Source organism: Balaenoptera acutorostrata, chromosome 3, assembly GCF_949987535.1.
Source record: "Balaenoptera acutorostrata chromosome 3, mBalAcu1.1, whole genome shotgun sequence".
In the NCBI taxonomy this organism is placed as follows: domain Eukaryota; kingdom Metazoa; phylum Chordata; class Mammalia; order Artiodactyla; family Balaenopteridae; genus Balaenoptera; species Balaenoptera acutorostrata.
The window spans coordinates 70911499-70932361 of NC_080066.1; the positions used below are offsets into that span (position 1 = coordinate 70911499).

The window sequence follows — 20863 nt, forward strand, 5'->3', positions numbered from 1 at the left end:
CAAGAACCCTACCAAAAAAAAATCTTTATTCTGACCATCATGCACTTATTTAGACATCAAATTCATTTCACCCATAGGATTTTTCACTAACCCCAACACGGAACTATTTTGGAACTGACCATGTAACCACAAAAACCCAAACCACTAAACCCTGGATCAATATAAGTTCCAGGGCCTGTTAATTGATTTTGAACTCGATAGTTGGCAGTTGAGTAGCCCAGGGTGCTAGCTGCTCAGTTTTTAGACATTTAGGGAAGAAGCTGAAGAGCTGATGGGCTTCATGCCTTTAGCCACTGGAATGGAGGGGGTGGCGATGTGGGTCAGCGCCAGGTGAGTCATGTTACCAGTGGCTGGAATCACAGTGTGGGCAGAGGACAGACAAGAAGGAATGAGGGTGTGAGCAGGACCTTCCACACAGGGAGGCCAGGAGCAGCTGCCAAATCTTACCTAAGAGGCAAGTGAGAGCCTGCAGTGCAAAGGGGGACTGACCGGCAAGGAGGCCTGGCTTTCAACGCCGGCTCTGCAAGGTGAAGTGGGCAGGTCACTTCACCTCCCTGAGTCTAGATTTCCTCATCTCTAAAATGGGTACACTAATCTTTACTTCATGGGACAACCATATAGATCAGAGAGGATCATCACTCCAGGATATGAAAGTCCTTGAAGAGTGTACATAAAACACAATGTGCTAAGATGCCCTGAGCCCCCGTGCCGGCCCCTCCTTCCACCTCCACGAAGGCCTCCCACTCACTCCAACTAACGCGCCTCTACTCTGCCCTGGTCAGCACTCACCCAGAGCCACGTCTCCCCTTTCTGAATCCTTCTCACGAGCATGTTAGCCATTTACCCACCCGTTCAGTCAACCAAACATTCACTCACTTGCCAAGAATTCCCTGAGCATCTACAGTGTGCCAGGTGCCAAGCCAGACCCTTTGGACAACAGAGACACCTCCGGCCCTATCCCTGCCCCGCAGGGAGCTGGTTGTATGGGGGAAGCAAGAGAACATGCCAGTGTCATCCCTGGGCGCGGTGGAAGCCAGCAGGGCTGGAAGCAGGAAACACCTCCGTGACCTCAGGCTGTCAGCTGAACTAGACTCCAGCCAGGGGACCAGGTAGGTGTGCCGTGGTGAGAGATGGGCAGGTAACTGGGAGACATGCAGTGAGGAGGGAGAGAAGAGGCTGGACTGGGGAGACAATTCTGAATAGACTCACAGGAGTTGGGGGTTGCTAGATGCTAAAAGGATGGGGAGCTGGGAAGAGAGGTTAAAGGCTGATGCTCAGGTTTCTACCTTGAAAAACTAAGGAAACAGTGATGCAATTTACTGCTAATGGAAATGGTGGGGCAATCTGGGGTGGGGACATGTCTGGACATGTCAGTCTGAGGGTCTAAAGACGATCAGGCAGAGGTCCTGAGGGTAGCTGGAGCTCAGTGTCTTCAGAATGGAAGCCAAGCTCTGGGAAACATCCAAGTGCCAGTGAGAGCTGAAACTGTGATCCTACTATCTCTTCCACTGAGTCAGGGCCCCAGGGCCCCAACCATGCTCCAAGGCCTGTGAAAGGCCAAGACCATCTCCCCATCAGACTTTGATCTCCTCAGGGAGGGGACCACAATGCCTCATCACTCGTTCTTTCTCACCCACCTCCATCACCCAAGCACAAGGGTCTGGCTCCATAGGGGAAGGCACCCACTTGGCTCCTATTCCTGATCAGATAAGAACCTGGAAAAATGGAACGAGGTGCTCATACCGACATGTAGGACCTTGTGCCCACGAAGGAGTTGGCCATGGAGTCGATGAGCTGCCCGCTGACCCCAAAGTCACAAAGCTTGATCTCCCCACGGGAGTTCACTAGGATGTTGGAAGGCTTGACATCTGTAGGGAAAAGAAAACAGAAAAGTAGAGAATTGACACAGGTAGGTTGGGAAGGGGAAGGTCAGCGCTCCCCAGACCGACCAGCCCTGACCACGAATGCCACGACACACCCCAGCCCCCATCACAGAGCCAGCCCTTGGCTTAGGAGCACTGGACACCAAGGCCCCTTATTCCCCTTCGTTCAGGGTTCGAGGAAGGGCTGTCAGCAGAGGAATGACAAGCTGCTGTAGAAGCGGGACAGAAAGCCAGTGTTTTCCACTCTTTGAGAATCCAGACTGGGCCAGATGACCCACAGGACGGAGTCAGTTACCATGAATAATCAAGATTTCAAGGTCTGTTGCTTCAACTGCCCCTGTTGGCAAGACACAATATCTGCCGCCGGATCATAAGGTAGGAAGACATAATAAGACCTGGATGCTTGCTGAGGCTACAGGCCAAAGACTAAAGGAGGATGGGATGGAGGCAGGAACTCCTATTATTGACCTCATGCACAGAGCATGTGGGTTTTATAAATGTGCGTGCCAGGGGCTGGGAGCCAACTTTTGATTCTCTTTCACTGAAGTCACATCCCTAACAGCCTGCTCAGCTGCATCTACCTGTTAGTCAGGGAGAGTCTCTTGCTACCGGGGCCAGAGAACTAGGGAGGCCCGAAAGCTGCTCCTCAGGGTCAAGGCAGTGCCCCCAGCACCAGCCTCATTCCCCTTCCCTGCACTCAGACCATCCCCGTGGCCCGCCCTCGCTCCCATCACCAGTATTAGTCCACTGGCCCTTCCCTTTGCCAAGAGGTGAATTTCCAAATGTTTTTCTTTTACCATCTCCTCTGATTCAGACAACTGCCCTGTGAAGCAGGCAGAGCAGAGCCAAGAATTCTCACTGAGGCTGGGACTTGGTAAAGTTCCCCAGGGCTTTGTGGACAGACATCAGCAAAGCAAACAATGAGACCTGCTCAAGAGCAGGCCACACCCAGGAGCAAAATCGTAAACCCTGACAGGGAATCTTTGACGGAAGTAATATAGACACTATACAGGACATCTGGAGAACCAGAGGAAAAAAATGAAACGCCCATAATTCCAACCTACCAGAGCCACTATTAACATTTTATTATTTTCCCCTTCAGTACTCATAGGAATGTGTTTATTTATCCTTAAACAGTTTCTAACAGATCCATTTAAGTATCTTTCCAAGGGTAAACTGAAAAAAAAAAAAAAAAATCACCCTCTCATATCCCAGTAAGTCCTTCACCTGCCCACCTCCACCCAGCCCCTCATCATTCCCAGCCTGGGTCAGGTCCTAACCACAGCCCCCAGCCAGCTCTAGCCTCTCTCCACCCACCGCAGGCTCCACCAGGGCAGGGATGTTGGCTGTCTGCCTCGCCCCTGTAACTGCAGAGCCAGGACAATACCTGGCACATAAGAGGTGCTCCAAAATGCCTGTGAATGAATGGAGATAAACTCACCGTGTACACATGCACACACTCAGCACCATGGGTGCTGTCTTTCTAAGACCCAGGCCTCAACGTGTCACAAGACACGACAGCACAGGATACGATACGAGATCTTTCCAAACCCCTTGGCAACCTCCCGTGTCTCTCATATAGAGACTCTCAGAACACAGGCGTCAGAAGCAGCCTTACAGGGCATCTGGTTCCTCCCCTTCATGGTGGGGACGAAAAGCCTACGGCCCAAAGGGATCCAGGGACTTGACTGAGGTCACACAGCAAAAACTGGATAGAGCAGGAACCAGAACTCAGACCTTGTGATGCCTGGACCTGTCCTCTCCCCACCCTCCCTGCTGCCACATCACTCATTCCCGTGTCCGCTGAGCTCCTGCTATGTGCCAGCACCACGCACGTACCTGGGACACAACAGCCAGCAAACTAACCCAGTTCCCACTGTCACAAAGCTTACACTTCAGTGTGAGGAGACAGACTAAACAAACCGACAAACCAATGTGCAGCATCAGGTGGTCTCAGGTCCATGAAGAAAATAATAACAAAACCTGGTAAGAGCCCAGACAGTGAGGGGGCTGCTGCTGTGACAGGGTGACGAGGGAAGGCCTGTGGGCAGGGACGGCCCTGGAGCGATGACCTGGGTGAGGTCACGCGGTGAACCGTTCGGCCTCCCGGAGAATTATTTCAAACACACGGGGAGGTTATAAACTTCAGGAGCTCAGGAACCAACTTTTCCTTTGTTTCTTCCCAAGCCTGGTGTTAGGACCGGCCCCGACAAACACTTCCCACCGAGGAGCCCCTGGTCCTCATCTCCACAGCACCGTGACCCTTCTCCAACAGAGGACAGATGCCTGACCCCGGAGGCCGGTGTTCAGTGTGTGCGAAGTGAGGCTGAGTAACAGGCCGGAGCCGGGACAGCTGGGCACAGGGAGGCGCCCCAACATGAGTCCCTCCCTCCACCGAAGAACGTCCCAGCCTCTCCTTCCTGCAACTGGACCACGAAGCCCTGAGCTCCCTCACCTTCCAACGTTCCCATGGCCTGTTTAGAAATGACCTGCTAGGCCTTGTTATAAAGCAAAGGAGTGGCACTGGCTACAGAGACAGGGGACCTGTATTCACATCCTGGCCCTGCCGCCTGCTCTACGTGCAGCCTTCAGCAAGTCCCTTCGCTTCTGTAGTCTGTGGTCTACGTATCAGTAAAGCAGTGATAACAGTCCCAGCTCTCGCAACCTCACCAGATGGAGGCCAGGATCAGTCGAATGAACTGTGGGCACTTAAATAGCACACACGTTACAGGATCACAAAAAATGACTCTTTCACAGGTTGCCCTCTAAGACAGGCAGTTCACAGCACCAGACACCCACTCCCTCACTCCCCCCTGCTGCTCAGACACCACTCTCCGGGCCACAGCTGCTGCTCAGGAGTGGCTGCACTGCCTCTGTGACTGTCCTTGTATCTGATTTCTATTCACATGGCAAGCCAGCCTCCTTTTTTGCAAACTTACATAACGCCACTTTCCTCCCTCCCTGGCCGTGGCTCCTGCTTCCGCCACCTGCCCCAGGGAACTTCGCCGCCTGGGAGGCTGCAGAGATCCATGCGGGTGGGGGCCAGAGCGGAGCAGAGGGAAACCCTCAGGGGGGTCTCCCTGCTTGGACCACATCCATCCTGGAGGCCAGATGCACAGACAGGGCCCCTCCTGGTGACCCTGGAGGCCTGACAAGAAGTTGCATGGAGACCTGGGCACTCCACTCCACTCCAGAGCGTGTGGCTGGAGCTACCAGGCCAGGACATGCTCCTTCCCGGCAGCCCCGGCCAAGTCGGGCTCTTCTCTAGGGGCAGAAAAGAGGTCAGATAAGGCCAGGGAGATTGTTTCCTCCAATTGTCAGGCTCCTGCATTCGCTTCCCACAATCACCGCCTCTCCTTCCTCTGCTCCCGTGCCCAGCAACTCCTCCTCCAGCCTGTCTTGCACAGTGACCGGCACTCCTCCCGTGGGACAGCCCCCGCACAGAGGCTGCCTCGCAGTACAGTCCAGGCCCCTCGGCCTGCCCTTCCAAGCCCGCTGTCCTGCTCACCTCTGCAACTTCTTGCTGCAGCACGTCTCCGTGTCCACCTTCCCCAGGCTGGGGCTCGCCTGCCTCTCTGTGCTGGTCCCCACCCCTAAAACCTCCTCCTTTCCCACCCACCAGTTCACCTCTACATCCAGGTGCCTGGTTCTTTTGAGTGCCCTTCCCAGCATGGAATACTGCCCTGCTTTGGAGCCCTGGGAGGTTTAATCGGGCTTTTCCTCCCACATCTTCCCTAGCAGCAACCTCAAACGTTCACGTCACAGGCGCAAGCCCTCTCTACTCCCTGAGGCCTCTTCAGGCCTTGGGTTCTCTTTCTGACCCTCCAATATTAGGAGAGTGAGGCTGGGAGGAGCCCCAGCGTGTGGTGGGACACTCTGTATTCCGCAGCAAGCATCCACCACTCTCTGAGCTCCCAGGCTGACAAGCTTCCCTAGGAAACCTACAAGATGCTAAGGTTTGATACCCAGATCCTGCCCCGGCTCTGCAACAATGAAGATGGATGAACCCTCCTTCTTCAAAAATGATTAAGGAAGTGTTATGAAAAAACTAAGCGGAAGAAAGTATTTTCCTCTCTGATATTTTCTGCACCAGAAATAACCACTGTTCAAAGCCTCCTGATATTTCCCCCATGAGCACATGGTATTAACTTGACTTCTGAGCATTTTGTTTCTTTTTTAAATTAATTAATTAATTTATTTTTGGCTGCGTTGGGTCTTTGTTGCTGTGCGCAGGCTTTCTCTAGCTGCGGCGAGCGGGGGCTACTCTTCGTTGCGGTGCACGGGCTTCTCATTGCGGTGGCTTCTCTTGTTGCGGAGCACGGGCTCTAGGCGCGTGGGCTTCAGTAGTTGTGGCTCGCGGGCTCTAGAGCGCAGCCTCAATAGTTGTGGCACACGGGCTTAGTTGCTCCACGGCATGTGGGATCTTCCCAGACCAGGGCTCGAACCCGTGTCCCCTGCACTGGCAGGCGGATTCTTAACCACCGCGCCACCAGGGAAGCCCCGACTTCTAAGCATTTTCTACTCCTCTTTGGATTAAAGAATTCAGCGGAGTCACTTGTTTATTCTATAAACACTAATAAAGTGCCTGCACTGAGCTATGAGTAAAAAGGACAGGTCCCTGTTCCTGTCCAGGCTGTCACCACCAGGGGAGACAGAATTCAACAAATTAGAAGCCAGCCAACCTCGGAAGACACCACAACAGCTCTGGTTCACTGAGCACCTACTATGCCAGGCCTTTTAAATATATTGTCTTCTTTAATCCTCACGACAATGGTGTGAAGTAAGCATTATTAACCCCTGTGCACAGACGAGAAACACTGAGGCCCAGAGTCTGGGAGTTATCTGTCAAGGTTACAAAGTGAGGTAATGGCAGAGGCTAGAGTAGAAGCCATAGATTGATTGTTTATCCAGAGGCTAGCTAATCTGGGTCTAAACAACAGAGCAAATGGCAAACCATAGTGGGTTGTACTCCAAAGTTTCAGAAAAGCCATTACTAAGTTGTGGGTGAAGGTGGTCAAAAGGCACAAACCTCCAGTTATAAGATGAATAAGTCCTAGAGATGCAATGCACAGCATGGTGACTACAGTTAACAATACTGTATATTCGAAAGTTGCTAAGAGAGTATATCTTAAAAGTTCTCATCACAAGAAAAAAATTGTAACTATGTAAGGTGATGGATGTTAACTAGACGTATTGTGGCCAATCACTTCGCAATATACACGTATATCAAATCATTATGTTCTACATCTGAAACTAATACAATGTTATATGTCAACTGTATCTCAATTTTTTAAAAAAGTTGTGGTTGGGAAGCGGCAGGGGGGTCACTCACATTACCAATGAAACAAGCTTTATCTGGGACTAGGAGCTGACTTGGGGTAGGTTGAAATCCTTAAAATCTGGTTGTGAGAGAAAATAATTCTGAGCTCCAGTTTAGTGAGCAAGCGCTTCCTTCTCAGCTCCAGCTCATTATCCTCCTCCTTGACAAGTTTAACTGCAAGAGACGTGCTGACAGCAGGAACTAGAGGCTGTTTCCCACCTCCTGATTAACAAGTGAGTTCAAACAGTGAGCCTTCAGAGCACGTGTGCCGGGTCCTAACAAGCAGCTATTTTTATTTCTCCACTTTTAAGAGTTTTGCAACCAAGGCCAGCAACTGCATTTCAATTTCTGCTTCCCTCCCAAGATTCATTAGTTTTTTTTTCTTTTTTCTTTTTGGCTGCGTTGGGTCTTTGTTGCCGCATGCGGGCTTTCTCTAGTTGCGGCGAGTGGGGGCTAGTGTGCGTTGCGGTGCGCGGGCTTCTCATTGCGGTGGCTTCTCGTTGCGGTGCATGGGCTCTAGGGTGCGCAGGCTTCAGTAGTTGTGGCATGCGGGCTCAGTAGTTGTGGCTCACGGGCTCTAGAGCACAGGCTCAGTAGTTGTGGTGCACAGGCTTAGCTGCTCCGAGACATGTGGGATCTTCCCAGACCAGGGATCGAACCCGTGTCCCCTGCATTGGCAGGCAGATTCTTAACCACTGTGCCACCAGGGAATTCCCTAATTCATTAGTTTTGAAATGCTTTCATTTTCTACCTTTGTGCACCCCTCTCTGCAAATGCAGTGCTCATCCCTGACCCAAAAGGCACACAAATGCTGACCATTAAACAAGAGATGATGTTGCAAGAGTTCAGGATTTGGTTTTCATCAGCACAAATCTGAAATCAGGTAGTAACAACAGCTACAGCAAAAGGTATAGGCGTTACACTAAAGGGAGAGGGAGAGAAGGGAGAGAGAAAAAGAAAAGGGAAAAGGGGGCAGTAAAGGCAAGAGTTTATGGATCCTGGATTCCCTGATCTCTCATTTCTAATGAACCCATACTAATGCATGGCAGAGCAGCCCCATATTACAGATATGGAAATTAAGACTCAAGTAGAAGCCACTTGCCAAAGACCACAGAGTAACCTTCCCATTAAAAGAACATGCCTTAGAGCAGTATACTTCCCCTTCCAGACTATCTGGGCGACTTCAGAAGACAAGCAGATATTCAATCTATCACAAAGCCAATCAACCACCTGTGGGCAGAAAAACAATGTTGGCTAACTTGGATGCTTATCATCTGTACTTCAAGAAAGAGAAATTAGCTTAAAACCTGTTTTGACCTGCTGAAAGCTAATTTTGCTCAGCAGGAGGAGAGGAAATTAAAAAAAAAAAAAAGATGGAAAAAGGAAAGGTAGAGGTAGGTCAGAGATCTGTTCATTTTTAAATGGAAAGTGGGAGAGAATTTCTAATAATATCACCATAGTTATGGTGACCCAAGCTGCACCAAAGTAAGGCATTGCCATTTGTGCCTGGGTCACAGTCAGCATGATTCACCCGTGAAGTCAAGGTCACTCACCAGTCGTTCTAGCTTAGCTTCAGACAGGCCCTAAAGGAAATGCCTAGGAAATCATTCGCTCTTGCCAGGTAAGGACAAACGTAAGCTAAGTGGAGCGGGAACATCCTGTGTAACATACTGAGAAGGACCCTCCCCACCATATACACTAACTGGGAGAAGTGCTCCTCCCTGACTCCAACCAACTGCTCCAGGTGGAGACTGACAATCGGAACCCTGTCCCTGACGCAGGCTGGGCCACTCCCAGTTCCCCCATCCCCTGGCATGGTGATCTGGCGGGTCTGGGTATGTGACCAGTATTAGTCCAATTAGAGCCCTCCCTTGGGATTTTCTATCAGAAGTTGGGAAAAGCTCTTGCCTCCCTGATAATGAGACTAAAGCCAGAGGCAGTGGTTCCCATGTGGCAGAGACAGCTGGCCTGAGAGAATAAAGTCAACATCAGAAGAGAAACAAATGAGAGAAAATTAGCAGGTTCCAGGACATGCCGCCCCGACTCCCCCGCCCACCCCTGGGGATACCGAAATCTGCAGATGCTCAAGTTCCTTATATAAAATGATGTAGTATTTGCACATAACCTATGCACGTCCTCTTGCATGCTTTAAATACCTCTAGATTACTTAAAATACCTAATACAATGTAAATAGTTATAAATACAATGTAAATGCTATGTAAATGAAGTTTTGCCTTTTGGAACTTTCTGGGATTATTTTTTCCCAAATATTTTCCATCTGCAGGTTGGCTGAATCCAAGGATGCAGGTATAGAGAACCGACTGCACACCATAATTGAAGTATAACAGCTAATGGCATTTGAGTGCTTGGACACAATTTTCCCTAAGGCCAGGCTGCATTCTTATTCTTCCTGAGGTTTGGTGAGCTAATAAGCCAAAAAACAAAAACAAAAACAAAACCTCTTTTATTGTTTGAGCTAATTCGTGTTCACCAACAACCAAGAATCCTAACATCCCCTGATTCTTATCATCAATTGGCATCAAAAATTACATTAAGTAGGTATACAATGTGGTGTGGAAATAGTAGCACCACCTTTGGAGTTAGGCAGATCTGGATTTGAATCCTAGCTCTACCAGCACGAGCCATGTGACCCTGCAGGAGGCCAAATTACAGAGCCTCCTGAAGCCTGTTTCCTTGGCTGTCAGGTGGGAACAGTAATTCCTACTTGATGGTAGGTACTAAGGGCTCAATAAATAAGAGGAACTACATATGAGATACGCAGGATTTAGAGTTCAATGTCTCTGAAGCTTGGGGGAAAAATAAGAGCTAACATTTGTTTGAGAAAAAACACAAGCAACATAGAAAATCAGGTCCTGCTCGGTGGGGTTCCTACCTATGTGGGCCCTCCCCAACCCCCCACCCCACCCCTTCAGTGCCAAGAGGATCCATGCTGTTCCCCAATAGTCTCTGAATCGTTCATCACTCTTGCTAGTCTCTAATCCAGATGCCTTCTGTATTCATATTCATTCTACCATCCTTCTAGTCTTTTTTGTTTGTTGGAGGGGAGGGGGGGGAAAGGGTTACCTCAAAAGTAACCCCTTAATTACCTCCCTTCACCTACAGGAGGGAGCTCCACCAACTATTTGCACCAGGTAAATTCTGCTAGAATACTCAGGGACTTCGGCTTGGGCTGTGTCTGGGATGGACTTGATGCTCACTGGGAGCTGGGGCGGGGATGGGAGCCCTTCCTCCTGCCCCTGGACAAAGCAGAGAAAGCCAAGCTTCAGAGCACGCAGGACAAGGCGGCCCAACATGGAGAGAGGTTGCCTGGGATCCCAGTGGTCTTCCATCCCTGCCCTGTCCCTTCCTGAGCACTGGCAACATCTGGCCCTTGGGCTGCGCAAGGGCCCCCAGATCCTTATAAGGAAGTCCTCTGTTCTGTTTACACTGACTCAAGTTGGTTTCTGTTACTTGTAACAAAGAATCCTCACCAAGAGGCTCCCACCTCCTCCGGGAAGCCTCGCCTGACCCCTCTACACCCACAAGGCTCCCTTCTCCCTGGAGCTCTTACCATGTATGTCACTTGTCATGTTAGTAGGTTTGCCAACTTCTTTTAGTCACATTTTTTCCTCTTAAAAAATCCAAACATTCACAAAAGTAGAGAGAGTGTAACCATGTACCCAACATCAGCTTCAACAATTATCTACGCATTGCCAGTCTTGTTTCAACCAAAACCCTCAGTTTTTCCTTTGTGGGGTGGGAGGGCACAAATATTTTAAGGCAAATTCCAGACCTTATGTCAATTCATTCATAAATCTTTTATCCAATTTTTAAGGTATAGTCTTGCTTCTTTGATTAGGACTACAAGCTTCTTAGGAGCCCAGCATTATATGTTCAATGGGCTTTTAAACACCATAAACTTGACTCTGTTACACACACGTGGTCCACGAGTTTCCTCTTCATCTGGTCCTGAGGACAGTTCCAGGAGATGGAGAAGGAAGCAAGATTACCACTAAATGAATGAAGGTAAGGCTCAGAAGTGATGAGGGACTCTGACAGGATCACTCAGGGAGCCAATGGCCGAGCCTGAGGGAAACTTCCATGAGGTTCCGTCCGCAGCCAGGACGCTAAAGGGAAAGGGAAGCAGTGGCTCTGAGGCCACTTGGTGGGTAGCAGCTTTCTGAGGACTCACTGCCTGCCACTACCAGCCAATGACAGCACCGCACACACTTTACAAGGCGGCAGGCACTTACCTCCAACAATAAATTTTGAAACATGTTGTTTCCAAATGGAAAAAGCAAATCCCACCATGTTTGTTTCTAATTAACTCGGTGCTATTAAGCCTAATGCTGGTTCCCACCCTCAAGCTGAGATGCTCCACTAGACTACGTTGTCACTCTGTAGCGTTGGGCATGGTGAGCTGGGCTCCACCTTGCTAGGGTAGTGATTAACAAAATCTGCCCCTTCTTTGGTCACCAGGTCACCAGACTTCCAAGTCAAACCGGCTCTCCTGGGCCCACAGTCCTCCTCAGGAAGTTATCTGTAACTGAGGAGAGTGGCAGTACCCCCAGCCCCGAGTTTCCCTTAGAAATGAGGCTTTGTGATGCGAGAAGAAGCAGGACACAGCTCTGCCGGGATCACCTCTCAGACTAGGGTAACAGGTCTTTCCTAAAGGGAGGAGGCACAGCCTTAGGCCTTGGGTCCCTTCCACCACCCGCCTTGGGGAGGGCCACGGGGCAAACCTTGTGGCTTCCTTCCCTTGCCTTCCCCACCCGTCCACACCAGCACCTGGCCTCTGCTCTCAGGGGCTTTGTAGGATAATCTGTCCCAACCTGTGTCCTCTTCACCCTCCACTCGGTGACTACCCTGACTCAGACCCACGTTCTTTCTTCCGGAGCCATGGCAACAGCCTCCTAACTGACCTCTCTCCCCTCTCGCCTCACCTTAGCGGCAGCAGCCAGAGGCCTCCTCCTCCAAGGACAGCTTGCCTCCCTTCCCTGTGCAGGAGTGCCCCTCGGGTCCCCACTGTCCAGGCTAAAATCCAGTCCCCGCGCATGGCGGGGAAGACCCTCCTCAATCGCGTCAACTAATTCTCACTTAACTACCACCAGTTACCACCAGGAATCCTTTGTTCTAAACACCCTGAACGACTTGCTATTTCCTGCAAGGACATATATCTATGTTTCCCTGCCTGTGTGTCATCATGACTCATGTGTTTCCCTCTACCTGGAATTCCTTTCACTGACACTGTCACTTGCGTAACTTCTCCCTATGCTTCAGAGCTCAGCCCAAATACCACCTCCTCCACGATGCTTCCCTAAAGGGATCTGAGGAAGCGCTTTCCCTCCTCCAGCGTCCCATCTGCCTCACTTGAGATGCTAAGAAACAAACTTGTCTGGAGGCATAATCCATCGCTGTGGGTCTAGCACTGAGGTAATTCTAGAGAACATGACTCACATTTCTAACCAGAGACCACATACTGGATTCCAGCTACCCATCAGCCACTCTCTGTTTCTCTCCATCGGTAAGGTGGGGCAGTCTAGACAGAGTCCAAAGGAATCTGTTCTCCCTGTAAATTCACTGCCCCCTTGAGGCTGTCACCACACGGCTGGGGGATGAGAGTGGCGGGCAAAGGAAGCAGAGGTGTAGCCAAGGCCACCCCCTGGACACCACGGGCAACCTATGGGTCAAGGCTCGGATGACACTCCCCTGCCACACACGGACAGGGACTTGCTCAGGACAGAGCCCTGTGCACAGCCTCAGGGGCCACCCTGACTCTCCACAGGGAAGCCTGGCTGGCAGGACGTCAGGAAAGCTCTGGCAGGGAGGACAGTGCCTTGCAAAGGTCACAGAAGCAGCCACTCAGAAACTCATCACATGCGCGTCTGCCACCAACAGCTTGTAAAACAACACAACAAAAACAAACTCGGGCCACTTCAAATCTTGCCTATCGGCGCCAATGGCAAGTCTGACTGAAGGGAGAGGAAGACTTTAGAGGTTGAAATCCTGACCGTTGTGAGGGCCCTGCTCCTCTGAAGGCTGTGGCTGGGGTCCCTCCAAGTGCCCTGGAGATTCCCAGCTGTCCCCAGGACGGGGATCCACAAACACTCTCATAGTCTCTGCAGAGGGCTTAAATCTCATCCTGACCCGAGAGCTCCCTGTTTTCACAAAACTCTTCATCCCGGGCAGTTAGGAACTCTTTTGGAGGGTCCTCTAAGCCGGAAGGTCCCAAGGTACAAACGACTCTAGCTCTGCAGAGAACCATCGCAGCTTGCTGCAATCACAGTCTGGCTGGGCGTCCCCTCAGGCCAGCTTTCTCAGTACACTGCAGCCCAGGCCACTAATTCAGTGCCGGGCATAAAGATCAGAGAGATTACACACTGCTTCATCTGACAAAAGTCAGAGAAAAATAAGCGGAGACTTAATTTAACACTGTTCTCAGCATTTATGGATCTTCATCTGCCAGCAACTCCCAGGCAGAAATTATTCACCAGCTAAGTTGTATGAACTCTGCATTGATCTAAATCACGTAATCCTTCTTCAGGGTCTTAATCAAAACAAGATTTTTTTGTTTGTTTGTTTATTTATTTATTTTGGCTGCACCGGGTCTTAGTTGCGGCACCTGGGATCTTTTAGTTGCGGCATGAGGGAATCTTTTTTAGTTGCGGCACGTGGACTCAATTAATTGTGGCACATGGACTTCTTAGTTGCAGCATGCGGGCTTCTTAGTTGTGGCATGCAGACTGTTAGTTGCGGCATGCAAACTCTTAGTTGCAGCATGCATGCGGGATCTAGTTCCCTGACCAGGGATCAAACCCAGGCCCCCTGCATTGGGAGCATGGAGTCTTACCCACTGGACCACCAGGGAAGTCCCAAAACAAGATCTTGATAATGACAGGGGGCTAAGAAGCATGGTGGGCTGGCAATGCAAATCACTGCTTTAAATGGCATGAAGCACAGCTGTATCTGAGCCCCCCCATACACACCTTAACTCATAGCCTAACTACTTAGGTCAGCTTTGGTTGAACTAGACCTCTGACCTCCTGCCACAGTTAAGTGGAAAGACTACACAGAAACCTTTGGAGCTAAGCCCTCTCAGAGCTCCAGGATCGGGGAAATACCCTCTCTCCTACCCATGCCATACACCGTTTTCATGAAGCACCTAAAGTTAATCAACTTACAGCTGACTTTTGTGCTTAAATTCTAAAGCTTTCTCAGTTGGGGGATTCTTCTTCCCCTTAACTCAGTGGTCAGGAAGCTTTTTCTGTAAAAGGACCAGAGAGCAAATATTTTAAGGCTTTGAGGGCCACACAATCTCTTTCACAAGCAACTATTCAACTCTGCCATTACAGCACAAAAGCAGCCACAGACAACATTTAAATAAGCCTGGCTGTGTTCCAATAAAACGTCTTTATGGACACCGAAATTTGAATTTCACATAATTATCATGTGTCACAAAATTCTGAAAAACAAATCTTAGCTTGCAGGCCGTACAAAAATAGCCAGCAGGCTGTGAGCTGCCAATTTTGCCCACCCCTGCCTTAAATGCTTAATTATTGTTTTGATCCTGTGTTAGCAGTTTTCTGTCTTTCTGACCCAATGCTTAATATTATCTATAGTGGAACAACTTTTTTCATCGTAATTTGCTTGCTTTCAGAATCTGTTCCTCCCATCCTCTAGTTACAGAACTCCTCTTTTTCATTGGGGATATGCTCCTCCACGATAGCGAGTGTTCCTGCTAGGGTGCCAATGAAGGGACCCCATCAATCCTGCCCCAGAGGTGGTTTCATAACTCAGGATGGCCCACCACACTACTCTAGTCCCCTGGACACAACAAATGGTCCAGGACTGGGCAGGGTCTCCAAGCAGAGACGGCTAGTGATTCAAGCACTGACCTAGATGCTGAGGAGACTGGGCGGAGCTTTCTCTGGGATACGGAGCACTAAGGACTAGACGTGTCGGGCTAGTGAGGTCCGTGCTGCCCCCAGTGAAGAGAATCTGACCGAAAAGGAAGCCCACAGAAGGAGGAGTAAAGCCAAGAGGTGACCAGAGTCCTGAGGCTATCATTTCAACCCCATATTCATCCCTGCCTTTGGACCTCCTGGTAACTCAAGCCAATGCACTCCCTCTTTTGATTAAGTAGTCTTGAGTTAGGTTTCTGACACAGCCAAAGAATCCTGACTAATTGTATCACATCAGATTCTATTTGATAGCTGGCAGCGTGGCGATTCATGCACAGAACAATGACACTGGCTGTGCTCCACCACGCATGAGAATCACTTATAGATATGTCTCTTTTCCCCTGTTACACTCTAAGCCCCCAGAGGACACGAGTCATTTATGAGCCATCTTTATGCCCTCTGCAGTGATTCACCCAGTACCTTGCACTTGGTAGGTATTCAGTGAATATTTTACAATACGAATTGACTTTTCTTTGATGGGGGAAACGTCTACGAGAAGGGCAAGTAACCACGGAGGAACATGTGTGTACCTACCCACGACTATCCACCAGAATGTCACCCAGAGATTTCAGAGAAAACGTACACTCCCAGAGGGACCACAGATCTAATCCCCACCTCCCGATCAACAGCCCATAAACCACGCACACCAGGCTGAGCCGCACAGACTGCTGCTCTCTTTGAACACCCGGAGGAAACAGAAGGTCCGCACGACACCAAGGCAGATCACAGTGGACCGCTTCGCCGTGGATGAAATCCAGAATAGCTGGCCACAACTTCAGACACGGCGAATACTGGCTTTACTTGTCCTGCCCAAGAAGTCCTGTTCCGCAATGGCAGAGACCAAGCACTTCAGGAACCAGAGTGAGAACCTGCCGATCTCCGGGATCCCGTACAGCATGGACACGTCGGAAACACAGGAAAGGCAGCCACAGGCACACCCACAGCAGTGCAGCTCACCAGCACCAGGACACGCTCACCCGGTCGGAGAAAGGAGACTGAAACACTTCCAAGAGGCTACTACCTAGCTGGAAAAACAGGACCTAAGTGGTACCTGAAAACAGTTGTTCACCCCGCAAATACCATTACTGTACTTCCTCTCACTTAAAAAGTAATCTGTAAGTGCAGGTATGCCTCATTTTGTATCACCGACATATTCCCACCCCCTAAAAAAAAGTTTGAATCAAACTGATATAATTTGCTTGCCTTCTTGAAGAGTCTGTGAGAAACTGTATTTGAAAAATCCTCTAGTGAATGTTTTGAAAAAGCAAAGAAGTGCCCCTAGGGCAACTTGTGCTATAAGTTACTTTTGTACATTAGTTTTACTTGGAGCAGGGCACACCTAGACATCACTTCCAATCTAATAATCTAAAATCCCGTCACCTTTGCCCACGGATGTGCCAACCCGTACCCACACTCAGTAGGAAGGGATGCTCGCTCGATACTCGCGTGACTGTCGTGGGAGCGCACGCTTAGAGGCACTCACGGCGGCCCCCTCCGGGAGGTGACTGAGCCTACAGCCCCCCCCCCCCCCCCCCAGTGAGGCGAAGAAGGGCCCGCTGGCCCAGCAGCAGCATCCCTGTGGGAGCCGTGGACTCGGGCAGCTGCTTTTCTGCCTGAGTGACCCAGCCACCCAAACCAGAGCAGCCCTCCCTGGTCCCTATCCCAACACAGTCTGGGGGTTCAGCTTTTCAAAGGCTTCTCTATACTTTTCCAGGATCCTTCCAGTGAACATGTTTTGAGAAGCTTAAACCAAGTTAGGCTGGTTTCTGTTACTGGCAATCATAAAAGCCTACTAATTCATCTGCTAAGCAGCAGCTAACATATATTAAGTGTCTACCATGCGCCAAGCACTATTCTAAGTGCTTTGCAGGCATTATCTCAATCCTCACAACCTTTAAGTAGGCTCTGTTTTCTCCACTTTTCTGAGGTTTGGAGAAGTTACATTACTTGCCCAAGGTTACACAGTTAAGTAGCACAGTCAGCATTAGAACCCTGAACTTCTATCACTGTGACAGAGTGAAAAAACTGGCCATAATATTTTGTAGCTCCTCCCAACAAGAGATAAAGTGCATCCCTCTACTTTCTGAATCTTTCTGAATCTTGGCTTGGCCACGTGACTTGCTTTAGCCAATAAGACATTACAAAAAAACCTGACACAAGCACAGGCTTAAATGGTGCTTGAGTATTGGGGTTACCCCCTCTTGCTACTGAAACCCCAAGACCGTCATGGGAAGAAGTCAAGAGTTTAGCCTCCCAGAGGATGACTGAAAACATGGGGAAGAAGGCCCTGCCATCCCACAGAACTGTACAAGGTAATAAGCTGTTGTTGTTTTAAAACTACTAAGTGTTGGTGTGGTTTATTACATAGCAAAAACTAACTGAAATAATCACTGAGCTATCCCCACCAAGTCAGTACCAACAAGTAAAGAATTTTTAAAAACATGAGGCAGAAAAAAAGCCTCTTTATTCTTCCCCTTTTTTCCTCAAGGACAGAATGAGAAGAAATGGAGTTTAAATTTCATCAGGAAAGAATATATTTAGAGCAGAGGAGGAACTTACTGGCAGTGAGAAAGCCTAAAGACAGAGGCAGAGAGTCTCTCTCTCTCATTCTCACCCTAACTCAGCTTCCAGGAATCGTTCACTCATTGTGCTTCTGGCTAAGAAATCGAGTTGTGTAAGAGTACCATTTTCAGGCCAGGCCTTCCAGTGAATTCTTTCAGGATTCTTTCTGGAGAAGACCCACAAACAGCAGGAGGCTGAAAAGCTGAGCGGCCAGGCCAGGGCTGCCTGTACACACACTGCTCACTGGAGCAGAAGTCCTTCTAGTGACTCCCCCTTCTCGGCTGGGCAGGGCGTGAACCCTCCACCAAGACATCTGTCCAGAGACCCGTCTGGCTCACAAAGCAGCTCTGCATGCCAAACAGCAATAAATGGTGGAGCCAGAAAAGAAATTCCTGAAAGAGTGGGGGCAGCAGCACCAGGCGGAAGGGGAAAGCAAGCTGGTTATTCCAGGAATGAGCTGAAACCTTCCTCTCTTTGGAACGAAAATAAAGTGAGCCCTCCATCAGCAATGCAGAGCATAGCACATACTAGGCACGTGGTAGAGAAAAAACCAGGACTAGATTCATGACTGGGTTAAAAGCAGAAGACATGGGTTCTTAGCCCAGCTTCACTGTTGATTCCTGTGTGTTCTGGCACAAGTCAGTCACACACACACCCATTTAACAGACCTTTCAGGAGGAGCTAGTCTGCTATCATGTTGGGGACTAGGGATACAAAGATGAATTCGACGTGTTCCCTGATCTGAAGAAATTCACAGACTAGCGAGAGAGACATATAAACTCTCTGAGCTTTGGTTTCTACATCTATAAAACAGGAAAAACACCTATTTCAGAAGGTTGTTTGGAATAATAAGTGAGATAAGTTGCATAAAGCACCTAAGACAGCACTTGGCACATAACAGGTCCTCAGTAAACAATGATCATTATTTATTACAAGAAAGGGAAGGACACTGTGTCAAAGGAATACAGAGGCAGAACACTTAATCCACTTTGGGAAGGGGCTGGTTCATGGAAAGCTTCTTGTAAGAAGAGATGTTTGAGCTAAACAGTAACATTATTACAATTAGCTAACACTTATTAACGACTTCGACTAATTTTCACGACTATATGAAATAAGTATATAATTTGCAATTATTGCTCTTTGGCATGAATCATCCTCATTTTACAGATGAATAAATAACTCAGAGAGTTTATACACCCTATCTGTAAGAGAGTTAGGATTTCAACTTTAACTGGCTGACTCCCAAGCCTCCGTGCCATAGTACTTAAAAAAGGATTAGCATATAGAATGGATAAACAAGGTCCTACTGTATAGCACAGGGAACTACATTCAATATCTTGTGATAAACCATAATGGAAAAGAATATGAAAAAAAAGAATGCATACATACGTATAACTGAATCACTTTGCTGTGTAGCAGAAATTAACGCAACATTGTAAATCAACTATACTTCAATAAAAAAACATAGACATGATATATTGATATATTAAAAAAAAAAAAGGATGAGCAGACTTAGTCTAACGAAGCTATGGGTGTGAGGGGGTGGGGTGGGGATTAGAAAGTCAGCATTGCCAGGAAAGGGAACAATAGGAGCAAAGGTGCAGCTCAAAAAAGGAATTCAATCTCACTGGATCTCAGTTTCCTCACAATTTATATAAAGGAACAAGAAGGGCAATTAGCATTTGTTAGGCCCTTCTATATGCAAAACACCTTGACAGATGCTTTCCATATATAATTTCATTAATCCTCACAGCAACCTAGGAGCAGGCAAGAGGATTCCATTTTATAGATGGAATGCAATGGAACACCTTTACTCCACCAGATCCTTCTACAACACTGACCTCATGGGTCCCTCTAAGTGAGATTACACATATCATTCGCAGCTCCAGAACACGGCCCCATGCTCAAGAAATGTTGATTCCTCCTCTCCTTTCAGCTACTCCTATTTCCTAGAAATTGACACACTAAAATATTCTAACATAAAACACAGAGGTCTTTAAAAAAACACAGATTAAGATCCATAAACTGCTGGAAAACTGCTCCCCACCTCAAGCCATACCATACCTCCTACTGACACTTTCTTAATTGTCAGTGGTAAGAAGACAAAATGTAGCCAGTGCAGTTAGAAAGCAGAAGGCTTTCTACAGTTTTGCATTTTAAGTGTATAGTTTGATGCATTTTGAAAAAACGTACACACCTGTGAACCCACCACCAAATCAAAATTTAATATTTTGATTACTCCAGAGTGTTCTGTCATGCCGCTTTGAAGTTCACCCTCACTCCAGCCCCTCAGATCCCCAGGCAACCACTGATCTACTTTATTACTGTGTTACTGTGGATTAAATCTGACTGTTCTAGTAGAATCATGCAGTGTGGACTATTTTCTATAAGGCTTTTTTCACTCAGCATAATGTTTCTGAGATTTGTCCAAGTTGTTCATTTTTATTGTTGAGCTGTATTCCGCTGTTTGAATATATTAAGATTTGTTTACTTGCTCATCTGGTGAAATATTTTGGTTGTTTCTAGTTTGGGGCTATCATGAATAAAGATGCTTATGACATTTGTGCACAAGTCTTCGTGCGGACAAATGTTTTCATTTTTCTTAGGTCAATACTGAGAAATGGAGTTGGTGGGTTGTACGGTTTAATTTTAAAAGAAATTACAAACTGTTTTCCAAAGTGACTGTCCCTTTCCCTGGCTGTGTTTAAGAATCTCTCTTTATCACTGATTTTCAACAACTTGACTTCTCTCTTTTTTTTTTTTTTTTGCTTCTTGCTTTTTTACAGCTTTATTGGTGTATAATTTTCATATAATAAACTCCATATACTTAAATTATATCACTTGATGAGTACCTATATGACCATGCCCACAATCAAGATTATAAACACATCTATCAGCCCCCAAAGTTTCCTCATGCTCCTTTGCAATTCTTCCCTTCCTCCCCTTCCTTCATTCTCCAGGCAACCACTGATTTGTATTTTGTCATTACAGATTAGTCTGCAATTTCTAGAATTATGTAAATAGATTCACACAGTATGTGACACAGCTCTTTGTCTCTTTCACGCATCATCACTCTTTTAAGATTCATCCATACTGCTGCAAGTTATCAATGGTTTATTCTTTTTATTGCTAAGCAG

The 20863-nt window shown here is 48.2% G+C and overlaps 1 protein-coding gene across 1 annotated transcript in view; it reads right to left on the bottom strand.

Moving 5' to 3' along the window:
• MAP2K1 (mitogen-activated protein kinase kinase 1) overlaps positions 1–20863 on the bottom strand; it is an 81209-nt gene that overhangs the window by 7351 nt on the left and 52995 nt on the right. The window contains exon 6 of the mRNA XM_007166066.2: positions 1744–1868. Within this exon, the coding sequence (XP_007166128.1) occupies positions 1744–1868 (125 nt within the window). The remainder of the gene's footprint in view (positions 1–1743; positions 1869–20863) is intronic.